This window comes from Notolepis coatsorum (assembly GCF_963971535.1).
Source record: "Notolepis coatsorum genome assembly, chromosome: 18".
NCBI classification, from domain to species: Eukaryota; Metazoa; Chordata; class Actinopteri; order Aulopiformes; family Paralepididae; genus Notolepis; species Notolepis coatsorum.
Window position 1 is genome coordinate 40,189,762 of NC_140182.1, and position 19,137 is coordinate 40,208,898.

Consider the following 19,137-nt stretch of genomic DNA (forward strand, 5'->3'; position numbering starts at 1 on the left):
CTGGAATAAGTGGTGTGCTGGGTGGGAGGGATCGTTGACTATTTCACCAGAGCGGGTGACTGTGCGTGAGGTGTAGATGGAGTCCAGAGAGGGGAAGGGGCAGCCAATTATTTTGGAGGCTGTCTTGGTGATGCGTTGGAGTTTGTGTTTGGTGTGTTTGTCAGTGGAACCGTACCAGACTGTGATGGATGAGGTGAGGATGCTTCGAATTATGGCGGTGTAGAATTGGACCAGCAGGCGTTGTTGGACTCTGTACTTCCTCAGTTGCCTGAGGAAGTACAGGCGTTGCTGGGCCTTTTTGATGATGGCAGTGGTGTTAATGTCCCATTTGAGTTTATTGCTGATGTGGGTGCCGAGGAACTTGAATGATTCAGTTAGGGTTATGGGTTGGTCTGAGATGGTTATTGGGAGTATTGGAAGCATTGGTGTCATTATAATTATAATTATTATTAGTATCAGTATTATTATTATTAGCCAATTATCAGACAATTATTATTGTCTGAAAAGAAACAATTGAATCTTTAATATCTGTACACATTAACCTTCCAACTCTCGCCTTCTGGTATACAGGTCACCGTGACTGTACTTTGTGTAGGTTTGTGGCAAAATGAGGACACGAGCACAGGTTAGTGTCCTCACCAGCAAAAAAATTGTTTGCTACTTTGGTGATGTCATCCACTTGATATAACTATGACCAATGGGCTTTCTCACAGTATGAAAAGGTCTAAATTAGTGGAGAACGCTCACATACTTGGACTGTATGTCTCCAAGCTTATAGATTGTTAAAAGAGTGTTAAAAGTATCTGGGACCAATGTAATAATCACTAAAATACATGAGATGGAAAATAATATATCATTAAGTCACCAATAATAATAATAATAATAATAATAATAATAATAATAATAATAATAATAATAATAATAATAATAATAATAATAATAATAATAATAATAATAATAATAATAATAATAATAATAATAATAATAATAAAAATAAATATTATTATTAATAATAATAATAATCAATGAATGCACATTGTGTCAGTAATAGCCAACTGTCTTGTTTTCAGCTGTTGGGGGAGGGGTTAAATAGGGATGCCATCACACTTGAATGTTCTTGAGCCAACATTTTGCCCTGCTTGGATTACTCCAAAATAAATCTATACAAATATGATTGGCAATAACTGTGGACATTCACCTCATTACCTCATGAAGGGGGTTATCAGCTTTGAGTGAATTGTAAAAACGTTAGGCTTAGGTGTGTGCAACACTCCCAGACTTTCCCCAATGAAGTGAATGGAAGTAACCGTTGACTGCGCTTGATCGTCGGCTACTGGTCGGGCATGAAGATGGTTGAAAATGGGAAGGGCTTCCAGATGTATTCATTTAGAAAGTTGGACGAATCTCACGGCACAGCGGCTTAGCTACTTTTGGTGAAAATACCAAAAGCCTACCCTTTAAACAGAGAGCCGCTCGTTACTGTACCTCCCAAGTCAGAGCCACATTCATTGTCTATGGAGCATTGGAGCAGCCCCATATTTGACACCACCTATTAGAGGGTTCTCTCTCTGAGCTTTAGGAGAGAGTTGTGCATGTTCACAAATACAGACTGTCCTGGGGCAACAGGAAGAACATACTGACTGAACTGTCCTGGGGCAACAGGAAGAACATACTGACTGAACTGTCCTGGGGCAACAGGAAGAACATACTGACTGAACTGTCCTGGGGCAACAGGAAGAACATACTGACTGAACTGTCCTGGGGCAACAGGAAGAACATACTGACTGAACTGTCCTGGGGCAACAGGAAGAACATACTGACTGAACTGTCCTGGGGCAACAGGAAGAACATACTGACTGAACTGTCCTGGGGCAACAGGAAGAACATGTGTGAATTCTTAAAATGGGTGGTATTCCCCTTTAAGCCCTCCAGTGAAAAGACAGATTGTGTTGTTGTTACGTTGAGGTACAGTATGTCTATCGGTAGTCCCAGGAGAGGTTCTCACTGGAAAAAGTCGACTGACTACAGGACAATAAATCCCATCACAGGTTGGAGCTTGTGGACCTGCTATCCTGGGTTTTCTGTATAATAAAGGTAAATGGATGGACTGCATTTATATAGAGCTTTTATCTAAGGTGCTTTACAACTTGTGCCTCACATTCACCCATTCACTCACACACCGACGGCGGAGGTGGAGGCGTCCATGCAAGGTGCCTGCTCATCGGGAGCAGTTTAGGGGTAAAGTGTCTTGCTCAAGGACACTTTGACACACTGCCGAGAGGAGCTGGAATCAAACTGGGAACCTTTTGATTACCAGACGACCACTCTACCTCCTGAGCCACTGTCGTCCAGGTATGTGGAGGAGGTGCAAAGGCCTTGAAGGATCTTAAAAAAAAACAGAAAAGTATGAGTTCATTTGAAAGGGTTTTCAAATGACCAAAGATAATGCCTCAACCATCTGGGGTCTAAGCAATTTTTTTCCTTCTATTTTTGGTTTGGTTTTGCATAACATCAACACTGTAATGCACAATCATGTTGTATACATCTTTGTTTTCAGGAAAAACTGGGCTGTGTGAATATGTATGCTGCAGTGATGTCACATTAATGTATAAGTAGTTATATGACCATGACAAAATAAATTTAAAAAGAAAACAGAAATTTGATCTCTCAGAATTTTATTGAGATCACCCACAGAACTTTTGGCTTTTGAAATCTGTTCTTCTAGGTCTTGGTAGTCAGGTAAAAAAAGAACATTCTTCTAGCCAACACACATCATGAAGCATTTACATTTTTCAAGATAAGTCCCTATGCATTTTCAAAAGGTTAGTTTTGCCAGGCAGGCCAGAAAGAAAGAAAGAAATATATTTGTATTATTATTATTATTATTGTTATATGTACACATAAATATATATCCGCATTATATATCACGTTACAATACTACCCAAATGCACAAAGAAGAATCTACACATTATGGATCTCATTCATCAACAGACTCAACGAATGGATCATGGGATACATCTTGCCCTCAGTATAGGCTTCCACTGCCCAGTATAGGCTTTAGCTGCCACGACAACAACAGCATTGATTGATTGATTGAAAACTTTATTAACAGATTGCAGAATGGGTACAATACAGTACGGCTCAATACAAACAACTGCTACGAGGATGCAGACCAGAAAAATACTTTCGTCTTGTTTACATCAGGGTCCTCCATTTTCAATTAATCAGGACATTTATGACATACAAGACATACAAATATACAGTAAAAAAAAAAAAAAAAAAAGATCATAAGAAAAATATATACATCCGAAGGGGAAGAAACTGTACATTGGAGGGGGTTGGGTGGGTGAGAGTGCCCGAAAAAGCGTTGCTTCAACATTTACAGACATAAGACTTGTGTTTACAACATTTGAGAAGGAATGGGCAGAAGCCACTGCAGTCCTATTACAGGACAGACACATGCAACATTCATACATGACACATATTCATAGTTGGCCATGTGTGTCATCTATAATCTGTAGCAGAATTGCTTTCTCCCCCTCCCGGGTCGGAAGTAAGCGCCTGACTGCTTCAGCGTGACGCTATCAAGGCGCTTCGTTTGGTCTGTACACAGCCTAAGGCAGTGATGTCATAACTGCTAATATGCAACTGTTATGATATGGTTAGTTTTTCAGAATGAAGTTCAATGAACTAAACACATTTTCTTTATTCATCTATGTGTAATAGAAAAAGTATTTTTTATTGATGGTTGAGGAAAACCTCAACCGTCAATAAATCAGGTTGCCAATTACTGATTATAATCTTGCTCTCTGTATTCTAGCGTTGGGGAAGAGTCACTCCGGTTCACAGATATGGACAGTTGTCCAATTGTCCGATTTCACAGTCAAGATTTCCCCTGTTTTTGACCGATTCAGTCAGACGTCTCATCAAGATCTTCACTGGTCAAATGGCTTAGTCTCAGTCATTTATTAACTCTTTTAATCTAAATACAACTCTCTTTTTATGCCTGAAAATACTATCTGGGATTGAAGGGTTGGTTATTAGTGAAATGCATGTCATACTTTCAAGTCCAGTGGTGAAGTTGGCCTCTGGCAGCAGGTATGACGCAAGGGTGCAGGGTCTTGTCATTCAACTCTCAATTCTAGAAAATGGACTTATGAAATCAGTTCCAAGGTATATATTAATAATAATAATAATAATAATAATAATCATAATTCAAATATTACTATGCTGTCAATCGAATACTGTAGCTGATACCAGTAGTGAATGTGGTCATTATCTTAGATTCACACGTGGAATTTTTGCTTAAGATTCAGTGAGGGTAACATCCTCTTAGATTGTATATATGTAACGGTTGTGACATTGTCACCTTAAACTTCGATGCCCCGAGGGAGTTTAGAACCCGGGTCTCCCACGCCGCGGGCAACAGCACAGACCTCTATACCAAGAAGTGAACTCACTGCTTTGTAACGTGTCTATGTGTCTTTTGAGGGTGAGAGTGAGTTTAACCCATAGCACCGCTACTCACCCCATGCAGTCACTTCACAACATCTGAAGTCCTTCGTGACTGCGCTTCGCGGTACCATCCGTTACATATAGGCTTAAAAGAAATATTTGTCTATTCTATTAACTTCTATTAACCTATTATGTTTTCAGATTCAAACCATTTTCCCATCCCTAAGAAATGACCATTCAACTGTACCTCGTGAATTTATGACCCCAAACCAATCAATGACAGGTTGTACCAGGACTAGTAACATCTCATGAATATGAATAGGAGATCTGGAATCTCACCTCCATCTGTTCAGTCACCATCTGCCCATGAAAAGGAACAATTGTGTAGACAAATTAAAGTGATATTTCACATTCATATTTGTGTGAAACAAGTTCAACCCTCATCACTCAAACCAATAAACTATACTGTTATGAGGAAGGTTATTTACAAACTGGAAAATATTATCTCAGTAATTCACTTGTGTGCAAATAAAAAAAATTAAAGTGTCACTATTTAGCAAAGAAAAGGTTTACTTTTTGTAATGTTTAATTTACACACTTGGTAGTAAAAAGCAAAGTTAGTACAAATCTGAATCCATTGTTAGAAGCCTTCATTTGACACACAACACTGACAAGCTTAATGGATCCAACAAACTGAGCCAAATAGAAACATTAATGGCTGGTAATCAATCATAGACATGATAAACACAAAATCATCATAAGCATCAACATTGAGAGCCGTAAAAGTAATTCCCATTGGGTGTAGGAGGTTGAGGGGGGCGTTATGTGACCTGGACGTCAGATAGGGGGGTGTTATGGGACCTAGACGTTAGATAGGGGGGTGTCATGATGTCACGATACTCAACTCTTCCTCTCCTTCCCTCCCTCAGATATCCACGTCTCTGAGCGGATCTCGGCCTGTCTGTCCGACATCTCCGCCTGGATGACGACCAACCACCTCAAACTGAACCTAAGCAAAACAGAATTGCTCCACCTGCCGGCCAAATCCTCCCCCCTGACCGACCTTTCCATCACAGTCGAGAATGCAGCTGTGACCGCGTCCCCGACCGCCAAGAACCTTGGTGTTGTCCTCGACGACCAGTTGAACTTCTCTGCTCACATCGCAGCGACAACCAGAACCTGCCGATTCCTCCTGAGCAACGTCAGAAGGATCCGCCCCTTCCTGACAAAAGAAGCCACCCAACTCCTCGTCCAATCAACAGTCATCTCCCGCCTCGACTACTGCAACGCACTGCTCGCTGGCCTCCCGGCCACTGCCACTAAGCCTCTTCAACTCATTCAGAACGCAGCGGCCCGCCTGATCTCAAACCTACCGAAGTCGGCCCATGTCACCCCACTTCTTAGGGACCTGCACTGGCTCCCCATTGCTGCACGAATCCGCTTCAAGGCCCTCGACCTAGCATACCGTGCGGCAAAGGGAACTGCTCCCGCCTACCTCCGGTCAATGGTCTCTAACTACACACCCTCAAGACCCCTACGCTCTGCTTCTTCTGGCCGCCTCAGACCTACTCCTATCCAAGCTCCGGGAGGGTCATCAAAGAGAAGTCGCCTATTCTCAGTCCTTGCCCCACAATGGTGGAATGAACTACCCACCCCAGTTAGGACAGCCGAAACACATCCAATCTTTCGCCGTCGACTAAAGACGCACTTCTTCAACCATTATCTGAATAAAAAAGAAAAAAAGAAAAAAAAAATGTATCTAACCCTAACTAACCATACTGTCATGCACTTGTCCTAATAAACTAACCTACACTGTAGCACTCAACACTTTGACGAACATTGTTACTCAGCTGATAGAGTTGTGCCCTTCCTGATGGCTTGTCGTACAGAACTTGTAAGTCGCTTTGGATAAAAGCGTCAGCTAAATGACTAAATGTAAATGTAAATGTAAATGGGACCTGGACGTCAGATAGGGGGGGTGTTATGTGACCTGGACGTCAGATAGGGGGGCGTTATGTGACCTGGATGTCAGATAGGGGGGGGGGCGTTATGGGACCTGGACGTCAGATAGGGGGGCGTTATGGGACCTGGATGTCAGATAGGGGGGTGTTATGTGACCTGGACGTTAGATAGGGGGGTGTTATGGGACCTGGACGTGAGATAGGGGGGTGTTATGGGACCTGGACGTGAGATAGGGGGGCGTTATGGGACCTGGATGTCAGATAGGGGGGTGTTATGGGACCTGGACGTCAGATAGGGGGGCTTTATGGGACCTGGACGTCAGATAGGGGGGTGTTATGGGACCTGGACGTCAGATAGGGGGGCTTTATGTGACCTGAACGTCAGATAGGGGGGCGTTATGGGACCTGGACATTAGATAGGGGGGCGTTATGTGACCTGAACGTCAGATAGGGGGGCGTTATGGGACCTGGACATTAGATAGGGGGCGTTATGTGACCTGGACGTCAGATAGGGGGGCGTTATGGGACTTGTACGTCAGATAGGGGGGTGTTATGGGACCTGAACGTCAGATAGGGGGGCGTTATGGGACCTGGACGTCAGATAGGGGGGTGTTATGGGACCTGGACGTCAGATAGGGGGTGTTATGGGACCTGGACGTCAGATAGGGGGGCGTTATGGGACCTGGACTTCAGATAGGGGGGTGTTATGGGACCTGGACGTTAGATAAGGGGGTGTTATGGGACCTGGACTTCAGATAGGGGGGTGTTATGGGACCTGGACGTTAGATAGAGGGGTGTTATGGGACCTGGACGTCAGATAGTGGGGTATTATGTGACCTGGATGTCAGATAGGGGGGTATTATGGGACCTGGACGTCAGATATGGGGCATTATGGGACCTGGGCGTCAGTCAGATAGGAGGCATTATGGAACATGGACGTCAGATATGGGGCATTATGGGACCTGGGCGTCAGTCAGATAGGAGGCATTATGGAACATGGACGTCAGATAGGGGCATTGACACCAGAAAAGGCTGAGAACCACTGCACTATTGCTTGATCGCATAAAGTTTGTATCATTCATGACCTCTTGACCAGAGCTGCCCCCAAGGCCTGTCATGTTTTTGATCCACTTTTTCTCCTCTTTTTCTATTTTTCTCCCATCCCAATTACCCGCTGTGCCAATTCTCCCCTCCCCTGTCTTGAACGTTGCTTGTATATGCCCCCCACTGGCCGGTTGTAGGGAGGATAGAAGCCTTGCATCACGTGTCCCCTCCTATACACGAGGAGGCAGCCTGTCACATCTTTTCACCTGCCAGCGCGGACTCTCATTTGCGAGGTGTAACGTGTGGGAGGCTCACACCACCCCCGCCATTTCCTGTCTCTGCTGTGCAGGCGTCCCCAACCGACCTGTAGGAGTCGCTGTCCACAACGTCCAGATTACCACCCATCGACTTCCACCCGCTAACTCTGCCAATTGAGTTAGTATGACGACTGGCCCAAGCCGGAGGCAACGGCGACAGCCGGAGTCGAACCCGGTGTCTCTTGCGTTGGTGACGAGCGCAATGTCCGCTGCGCCACCCAGCCGCCTCTACGCAACTCATGTTTATAATTAACACACAACAACATCTACAAATCAAGCGTTTTCATAGAATCATTCATTGTGTGCTGATGTGCCCAGACTGTCCCCTCGCCCATTACAGGCCCTGTACATGACATGAAACGCTGATCATGTGTGTGTATTCAGCTTCATTAAGCCCGTAGACGAGAGTTGCCACAAGATCGCTACAGGGCAGCACCCACGCAGAGTCCCAACGGCATGACTCACTCCTGTTCAGGAGGTATTAGTCCATTATTCTGTAAACAAAGCCATCCAGGACCACCAGAGAAAAGCTCCCTTCAAGGTCTCCTTCTGATGGAATAACAAAAGAACACGACACATGCTTGGCTGACGGACAGACGCGCCTAAATGTCATTATGATGCTTTTAATGCCAATCCAAATGAGTGGCAGCCAACGTGCTCACCATGCAGATCCTTCTGCCAGAGGATTACGTAACACAGACCTCCCAAAATGCAGGGGTGGCGTGATACAATTGAAATTCAGCAGTGTGATTTGAATAGGAATTTGAGCTCGGCTCACTGTGTTTCCATTGAATATCAGAAAAGCTCAATTCCCTGCGGGGGGGGGGGGGGGGGGGGGGGGACTTTGCTTGAAAAGTTAAAGTTTGAATGTGAATTATTTGCAAAATCCCTGTGTGAATGGTCTTAATTATCTAGACTCTGGAGTGGCTCTGTCCATTACAGCGAAAGCAAACTAAGTGCAGTAGTCATATCTTCATCAATCAAGGGTCAAATATGCAAAGGGTATTGACACAAAACATTAAGTAGATCAATTGATGAGCAGGTGCTTCCTCTCGACTTACTTCCTGGCACAGTTATTATTTATTCAAACTAAAACATAAAACTGTCGCTTACAGCCTATACCCTACTTTAGACTATAAGACTATAAAGCAACACAATTACACTCTTACTGAAACTGAATCCATAATCATCACATAAAACTACAATTAATCTTGTGAGGCCTGCAGGCAACCACAAAGTATGACCAAAACGCTTTTAATTTCACAACCAGTTTATGACGGTTTATGTTCTGATGTTCTATCCATATCCAAAACACACCTTCACATCACTGACACCAGCATGCGATCGATCACTTTCACAATGTAATCGGCACAAACACTGCAAGATGAAGCCCATAAGGAATGTAGCCAAAAACTGTATGGTCAGAGTCAGACTGATAACTGGACAATATTTGTTTAGATTTGGCATAATCTCTTACTGACAGATAATATTAATTAATAAGAACATGTATTATGTTACTTGATAAAGTTGGCTGCCTACACGTAAATAATAGCTACATATTGTGACTCATTTGAGGTATTGGTGTTTTCTACATTCTGGACTTTTGTTTTGATCCTGGACTTTGATAATAGCAGCCGGTAAACTTTAGCTTTGAGGAACACAACTGCTCAGAAAGCCACGTCTGATAACTAGCCTAGTAATATGTTAGCCTATTAATTAATAAGTAAATTTCCATCAGCATGCCTTGGAGGACGTCATAAGATAAGAGACAGGGATGGATGGATGGATGGATGGATGGATAGGATAGATAGATAGATAGATAGATAGATAGATAGATAGATAGATAGATAGATAGATAGATAGATAGATAGATAGATAGATAGATAGATAGATAGATAGATAGATAGATAGATAGATAGATAGATAGATAGATAGATAGATAGATAGATAGATAGATAGATAGATAGATAGATAGATAGATAGATAGATAGATAGATAGATAGATAGATAGATAGATAGATAGATAGATAGATAGAGATATACAAACAGACTGATAGATAGACAGACAGACAACAGATTATAACAAAATAAACATACATTCTGCTCCATAACACCATGAGCTGTAAACCATAAAAATGTTATTGCTATTTTAATATAAAAGAGGATAACTAGTCCGACCTATACAATTCGCCGCGATTATTTGACAAGGAATGGACAAACCCTTTTTTGCATATGGGTAACTAATTATCATAATAGCCTATTGGGCAAATACTAAATCGCCAACGGCTGTATATGACGACGAGCAGACATAGTTTAATTATCTGTCAGATTCACTTGTCAGCAGACTAGCTAACGAGAGTCTACCACATAACTCAGAGAAACGCCTCGAGAGGAGGAGAGCCTGCAGATATGAAGTGAAGCCTACCTGGGGGGCTGCCCGGAGGACCTGGAACACTTTCGATCTCCATGCCTGTACGTTGGCCCTACAAACGCGTTTTCACTGGAGATAATACACCAATAAATTCCAGAAAGATAACTACGACCACCACGCGAAATCCAACTTCTACCGACATCGGCGCACCATATAATGTAGTAGCGGAGGATGGGTGGAGTTTAAAATGTGTTAGGTTGGAGCATGCATGGTATGATGACAAAACTCTTAGGCTATTGATTTTAGTCTATTGATTGGAGGGAATGGAGACGGCATTTATCTTCTGAGACATGAGCAAACTGACTCATTAGGCTCCGTAGCCTATACTCGCCCTACACATTAGACCACAATTAGAAGATGTATACTTTCTTCATAAAATGGATTTGCCTAATTAGTGTAGTAGTAGTAGTAGTAGTAGTAGTAGTAGTAGTAGTAGTAGTAGTAGTAGTAGTAGTAGCAGCAGCAGTAGTAGTAGTAGTGTAGTAGTAGTAGTAGTAGTAGTAGTAGTAGTAGTAGTAGTAGTAGTAGTAGTAGTAGTAGTAGTAGTAGTAGTAGTAGTAATAGTAGTAGTGTAGTAGTAGTAGTTGTTGTCAGTTTTATTTTATTACGATTATTATTTGTATTATCATTACTACTACTATTATTTATTATTGTTATTATTATTATTATTGTTATTATTATTATTATTATTATTATTATTATTATTATTATTATTATTATTATTATTATTATTATTATTATTATTATTATTATTATTATTATTATTATTATTATTATTATTATTATTATTATTATTATTATTATTATTATTATACGTAGTATTTAGCTTCACAGCAGAAGCCTACGAGCCTAGTCCATGCGTAGCCACCTTTTATATATATTAATGAATTAATGTATTTATTAGTATGAGTAGCAGAAACATGATGTCATACAAATAAAGTGAGTGACGTTAGTTGTTTGTAAGCTACTTTGAGCTACATGCGGTGTGCAGTGCACCTGTTGTGCAGGTGTTTAATGGCTAACGGCTCATCAGTATGAGCATTACACACGTTTCGCCACAAGGTGGCAGTCTTGCACCGGGTATTAGACAGAGAAATATGCCCGTCACTCGTGACTCCTCAGCAAAGACGGCATTTGGGGTGTGTTCAAAATCGTACAGCTAACCATTTTGTTGCATATAAATAGCGTTACTTATATCCATCATATATTGCAATATGTGAACATTTGTAATAATATTGTATTCAACGTGGGTCTATTAATGATCAAAATCCACTTATTTCAGGGTTCAACCTGAGATACCTTTCAAATTATCTGCAGCAATTGTTGAAAAACAGCAAAAGCTCTTGAACATAACTTCGCCGATCGACGTTAGCGAACGTCAATAGTCGAGGGGAGCACTGGTCACAACAACGACCTGTCAGCAAACAAATTAGCTCTGCCTCTCAAAGGTTCTCACTTTGCACACCGTCGTTTTCGAAATGTCGAGGCGATTGAACAAGATGTTGTGAGGGGCAATAATTCGACAAGACAACTACTTGCAGAACATCAATGACCGCCGGGCTTAACGTTAGCTGTTAGCTACGACGCCAACGTTAGCTCTAGCTAGCATCGTTAGCTACGTTATGCCAGACGACCGAACGGTTGTTGGAACCACGGCGAGAGCTAGAAGCTGCTGCCGCTTCTGTTGCCTGGACAAGCCGACAACTAGCCAACCGGCTAGCTAGCTAAAAGACCGACAATTGAACAATAATTGTCCACGCTTGATTTTATACCTACAACAAGTATGGGGATGTGCTTAGACTGCTTACCGTGCCTCGGTGGAGGAGCAGACGAAGTGGTGGTGACTCCAGATCCAGTAGGTCAACCTAACGCTACGAGTTCCATGTTGAAAACGGTCAAAGCTGCCTTTGGCTGCAGTGTGTTCGAAATAATCGCATATAATGCATTTGCTCACAGAGAGATTGTTTGTAGAATCTAGTTATAACCGTTACATGTACTGCAGTTATATTAGATTATATTAGAAATGTATTGTCATAATTCAGAACAAGAACAGTACAACGAAAATAAGTTTGGCATCTAACCAGAGTGCAAATGTAACAGTAAAGTGCAGTAGTAATATACAATGTACAGGTGATTAAACTGGATATAAGATGTATAAATTAGTACTACTGAGTAATAATGCTAATCAGATGTATGTACAGAGTTGTAGTATTATTATGTACAGTGATACAGGTATAAAGACACTAGTATGGTAATAACTAAGTCATACTGGCCAGCAGCGTAACTAGTAAGAGTAGGTAAGGGATATGTACAGATATATATAAAAAGGATTATGCAGGTACTGTATGTACAGACAGATGTGGATAAATATAAATATGTATATATACGGTATATAGAGCATTACTGTACATGCCATCATCATACAGAGTTATATATGCAGGTGGGTATAAAGAAAGGATCATATGCAGGTATATTCAGACAGATATGGATATATCTGCTCACATTATGCACTACATCAACTGGCATTGGTACAAAAAAGCTATTGTAGGCCTTACCAGGCAATGTTTATATGAGAGTATTAAATTCGTCATACACTGGAATGTGAAATATGCAACGACCGGGCCTGTACCACACAAAGTACTCAAGCTAAGCTGCCCACTAGCTAAGCTTAGCTCTGTGTACTCATTTAATGAGAAGCTGTTGTTTCGTGTGTTTCTTTTCTTCACAGGAGACGAGGAGACGACAGTTAGCTGAGGCAGCTGAGAAGAGACAAAAGGAGGTAACTTAGTCTTGTTCTCTTGGTGTCTGTTCACAAGTTAGACAGTGTTATCTCTGAATATACACTGTTGTACACATGGGTCCTTCCGTTTATGGCTATGTTCAGACTGCAGACGGAAGTGGCCCAAATCTGATTTCTTTGCTCGTATGTGTCTCAGACCTCAATCTGAACAGTCATGTGATTTTCATGCAACTTTTATGTTACTCTAGATTGACATGTATGTCCATCTTCTTTATTGTTCATTTTGTGCATGCGGGTCAGTTCAGGAGCGTGAACAATTCACACTGGAATGATGATCTGATATTGGCCACATTTAAACACAAAAGAAAATCTTGAGCAATAAATCAGAATCGAGCACTAAGGCTTGTCACCATATCAAGATGGGGGGAACGATGAGATTGAGTGACAGTTTTAGGCAGTCCTATTGTGCTTTTTATGACTTGTAACTAGTCCAAGTGAAGCACGGCAGAGGCAGGAGGCACATAGGCTACGTTCACACTGCAGAAGTGGCTTGAATCTGATTTTATTTAGCTATGTGACTCGGATCTGTTTTTTTTTCACGACAGTGTGAACAGCACAAATCTCATTGAATCTGATCTTTTAAATTCTGATTTGGGCCACTTTCATATGCAGTCCTAGATCAGATACATGTCAGATTTCTTTCCAATGCCACCTCAGTCTGAATATAGTCATATCAGAATTCACACAGCTTTTACAGTATGTCACTCTAGATTGACATTCATCACTATTCTGTGGTGAGAGTCACTACAAGACGGCTGTGATGGAGGTGGTCAGTGGAGTGACAGTGAGATGTTTACCTTATATTTAGGTTTTAGGGTGATACTTCTCTCCAAGCAAAACTCAAGGGAACGTTTCATAACCGGCCTGTGTTTGAAAGAAGAAATGTCTCTTTCACCTTCTCTGCACATCAACTTATAAATTAAACCATAAACTGTGACTTCAGTGTCCTCCATGTTTACTTTCATCTTCATTATTGTTCATTTGCGCATGTGTGAGTCAGTTCAGGAGTGTGACCAGTTGACCAATCTCATCTTGACCACATTTAAAAAATAATGTGAACAACCAAACAAAGAATTGGATCTGAGTAATAAATCAGGATTGAGCACTAAGGCTTGCAGTGTGAACGTAGCCTCAGTGTGGTGGGTAATCTTTTACTATCACACAGAAATTCCTCATGCAAAACCGTAAGAATCCTCACACAAACATTGGGCGGTAAGTAGGCATGGGTCGATATTGAGATTCCTTTTCGGATTGACTGGTAGCTTAAACTTCCACCTGTTAACACTCCTGATTCTCTCTCGGCATTTCAGATCTGCCGTAATATTGCAAATGTAAACCCTTCCTTCTCGGCTGCAATCCTCACGTTGTTGCACTTAAACAAGTTAAACAAGTTCACACGTTTTCCCACACAATATCTCAAACCACGATGCAGTGTTGTGGTGAAAATAGCTCCTCTGCTTCTGTTTTGAATAGAAAGGGCAACAGATCGAAGGCTGACACTAACTCACTCATTCATCCAGTCACTAACTCACTCATTCATTCAGTTACTAACTCATTCATTCATCCAGTCACTAACTCACTCATTCATTCATCCAGTCACTAACGCACTCATTAATTTATTCAGTCACTAACTCTTACTCGTTCGTTCATTCATTCATTCATTCAGTCACTAACTCATTCATCCATCCAGTCACTAACTCACTCATTCATCCAGTCACTAACTCACTCTTCATTCAGTTACTAACTCACTCATTCATTCATACAGTCACTAACTCACTCATTCATTTATTCAGTCACTAACTCTTACTCGTTCATTCATTCATTCATTCAGTCACTAACTCATTCATCCATCCATCCAGTCACTAACTCACTCATTCATCCATCCAGTCACTAACTCACTCATTCAGTCACTAACTCTCTTACTCGTTCATTAATTCAGTCACTAACTCTCTTGTTCATTCATCCAGTCACTGACTCACTCATTCATTCCAAAATTGGTATCTTTCTTCTTGTCTGACTCTGGAAAAGGCAAGTCTGTGACACTTCACATCTATGACCACAGCTCCCCTCTTGAAGCCTGCAACGCTTCACATCTATGACCACAGCTCCCCTCTTGAAGCCTGCAACGCTTCACATCTATGACCACAGCTCCCCTCTTGAAGCCTGCAACGCTTCACATCTATGACCACAGCTCCCCTCTTGAAGCCTGCAACGCTTCACATCTATGACCACAGCTCCCCCATTAAAGCCTGCTTCACATCTATGACACTATCTGTCCTTGTTCTCCCCTCTTTCTTTTATTCATTTCTTTACCTCAGACAACATACAGGGGAGTCAAGAATCCGGACGCGGTGGATAGGAAAAGGAAAAAGCAGGAGGAGACTGAAAAACAAGCGATGACCTCATCAGTTTCTGGAGGCGGAGGGTTGAAGGTGAGTCTCCTCTCTGACCGTGTCGTACAGTGCGGTGAAGCGCTCGCCAGGTGTGTCGTACAGAGCGGTGAAGCACTCACCAGGTGTGTCGTACAGCGCGGTGAAGCACCTTTGTCGAAAGTACTCAATGCGTCAAGTTGAGCAGGAGTGAGTGTGATGAAAATGCAGTGCTTGTGAACAAAGAATACATTATGGTCTGATGATGTATTTCTGCATAAAGGAGGCATTGGTACCTGGGGAATTTCTGGTGATAATTGGCTTTTTAAATGTACACTTAAATTTACACTCAAACAAATGTTCACTTGAAATTAAGATTATAACAAGTCAAGCATCACAATGTTTTCAACCGGAAAAAAATGTGCCGGAAGGTCTGGATTCTTACATATCTCGATGTGATTTATCTAGAAATATCTACAGCAAGAATTTTGGGTCTCAGTGAATCCAAAATTACAATGTGGTTAGAAGTGGTGGAGAGAATAAAAGCTAGCATATGAATTGTAGTGCCTGGTTAGGAGTGAATGATAATGTATGGATTATCCAAGGGGGGGCCCGGGGGGGTATTAGATAGCAAGTATTAGGTGTATATCTTGTATAATACATTTATTTAAATGGTAATTTCATTGGATGTGCACTGTTAATTAATGCTTGTATATCTAATTTTATGTTATGTTTATGTGTTTGTTTAAAAAATAATAAAAATTAAAAAATAAATATCGAAACGTGCACATTCTTCATTATATAAATTGTTCAGTGTTTTGATAAACTTTCAACCATATGGAAATATTGATAAACGAGGCCCACTGAGTTGTGCTCACATCAGCCTTGAGGAGGCTGTAGCAGAAGGTAATGATTCTGCAGCTCACATCAGCCTTGAGGAGGCTGTAGCAGAAGGTAATGATTCTGCAGCTCACATCAGCCTTGAGGAGGCTGTAGCAGAAGGTAATGATTCTGCAGCTCACATCAGCTTTGAGGAGGCTGTTGCAGAAAAGAAGGATTCTGAAATAGAAGAACTTGCATTACCAACCCAGATTCCCAGAATGAAGATAGTTCTGACGGTGTGTTTTGTTCTTCTTCCTCTGCAGTGGCAGATGGGCTGAAGACCATGGTGATGAAAGGCTCGACTCTTGACGTTCAGATAAACGTGAAGGATTGCGGCAAGATGACTTGAAGGACTTTTGAAATGCTGTCCAGTTTTTTTACTTTTTATTTATTAGCATTGTTTTTTTGCCCATTATTATTCACCTTTCCTTGGAGGCATGTGCCTATAGTAAACATGTCTCATCACGCTGAAGGAACCAATACAACCTGATTTCAGACTGAACTATGTGACTCCCTAATGCCAAGATATACTGTGCAACTTGCTTAGCCAAATCCACCTTTGGAACAATCGGGGGTGACGGACATTAATGAGTAACACAAACACACAGCAGTAAATGTGCTTGAATGCATATTTTATTAAGTGAAGCATTAACTCGGCTGTCTCCATAACCAAGACATTGTCAACACTTTTATACAACAAGGCTTTTTGTAGGATTTGCAGAATACCTGCAGGATATTCTTATCCTTTAATATTCACATGACCTTTTAGTAATTTTACTAATACAAGAGGTCCTTGTTATCACACCCATTATTAAAGTAAACCACAAGCCTTTACTAATGTTTAAATGGCCATTTTAGAATTGTGCAAAAGCACTTGGTTTACACACATTTCACCTCTTGTAGTGTTTTGGTCTCATTTACTGTGTTATAAGATATTTGTTTCACTATTGTAATGTATGCTAAATGTTCATCTATTGTCTGCTTAAATCCAAATAGGTAAAGAGATTCTAATTGGTGAATTGCCTTACGTAGAGCAGAATCTTCTGATGAGACTATAATGTATTGCACATGCTGTTATTTCAGTAGTGACCTAGATGTGTTTAGGGAAGAACGCATGTGTTTTTGTTTGGTTGGTAATTTGTTGCCTCTAACCTCACCTGTCAACAGTGTCGCCAGACTTTTTTTCAGAGCTCAAGCCCTCCTTTAAATTAGTTTAGCCCCCCCAAAAACAAAACATCTTAGCCACATTAGCTGGTAAGCAGGGACTCTGGAGCCCAGCAGTATTCAGTAAGGGATAATGTATAGCTACGAGGTCATTGTCGCAAAATAATTGACCGACACAGAGTTTAAAATACCGAGCTGCCTCGGCGAGGTGTTTTAAACGTCAGTGAAGGTCAATTATTTTGCGACAATGATCGAGTATAGCTATACATTATCCCGCTTATTACATGGCTAACTTACTAACAATATACCTAATTCATTTTACATCGACTCGCAACACTGGTTCTGGCTGCGTTCTGGCTCCGCTCGTCGCTCCGCCCCCTGTCATCGCCGGCAGCTACGTGTCTAATTGCACTGAAACAGTGTGTCAGTGGGCTTGATTGCGAACAGCTGCACACAGCGGTCATTATTGTCCCACAGCGGTCATTATTGTCTGATAACTGACCTCTGACGCACGCTATTGACCAATCACAAGCAAGCATTTCGGCGAATGTGAAAATGCCATGTAATAATGTGTGATAATGTTAGTCCCGATAGCAGCCATTTCAATGTAGTGAGACCATTTTTGGAAACCTTGACCTCACTATGATTTGGCATATTGTGACCTCTAGGATAATCGCAGCCTCATGAAACTTTACAAACTAGAGACCTGGGCCATTCAGGTTATATAGTGTGTCTGGGTACATTGAAAATAAGGAGGGGCTTCTGAGACATTTTCAGAACGGAAATACTCATCAGACAATCGCAGAATAATGCAATTCTTGCAGAAATCGCCAGATGTCAAATTATTTTGTTACCAAATCACAGCATGAATCTTTCTATGGTGTTCTTGAGGGTGTTGGTGCTTAATGGGACCTTTTTGGGAGGATTTCTAACCATGTTTACATTTTGCACCAAATCTGTAACAAATGGTATCAACCATAAAATTGTTGCAACATACTATGAGACATAATTAATGATTGTGCATAAATGTCCCAAGCCTCTATACACTCAGAATTCTGATCATTTGAATAGGGGGATATTTATATTAATTGACAAAATATTGACAGTGGTGAGCTGCACCTCAAAACGATTCCTTAGGGTCCCAGCTTTCCAATGAACTTGCATTGAACCTTGGAACAATCTTAGGGCTTAAGTGCTTAATGACCTTTTGTTTTGAATAATTTTAGCAAAAAAAGGTTTGTCAGTCACCAAGTTCTCATTGATAATGTGTCTCCATTCCCGTCAAAACTGATGCCGTTAGACTAGAGGCTGATCAAAAAACAAAGTTCAAACTCTGGTGAGCCCCTGCCTGTCGTCTACAATGGGTTCATGGAAGGAGTTTGAATAAGAGTGACAACTAGTGTGTAAGGCCTACATGGTGATTATTTGACTTGCCTTGCTTGAGTGCTGTTCCTCACAAACCTCACTTGGTCCTTTAATGCTACAGATGCTCTGGCCATTTTGTGGGTCAGAAAATCTAGCCAATGTAATCCACTACAATAAATGATTTTTCTGTTAGAAATGTGGAAGCTTTGTGAGTGCTGGTATTCGTGTCCTCTGAGTGTTGGACAGTGACTTGGAACGTATCGATGTTTGTATGCATTTGACCGAGGACCCCAAGACTTGTGCCGACTAGTAAAGGTGCTAAATGGTGTGATGATTACGTCAGAGTACG

The 19,137-nt window shown here is 41.4% G+C and overlaps 1 protein-coding gene across 1 annotated transcript; it reads left to right on the plus strand.

Moving 5' to 3' along the window:
* Positions 1-11,495: 11,495 nt before the first annotated feature.
* svip (small VCP interacting protein) lies at positions 11,496-18,962 on the plus strand. The gene is made up of 4 exons (XM_084334779.1): positions 11,496-12,063; positions 12,937-12,987; positions 15,327-15,440; positions 16,523-18,962. Exons 1-4 carry the CDS (start codon positions 11,992-11,994, stop codon positions 16,535-16,537), a joined length of 252 nt encoding a protein of 83 aa, XP_084190905.1. The 5' UTR covers positions 11,496-11,991; the 3' UTR covers positions 16,538-18,962.
* Positions 18,963-19,137: the final 175 nt, after the last annotated feature.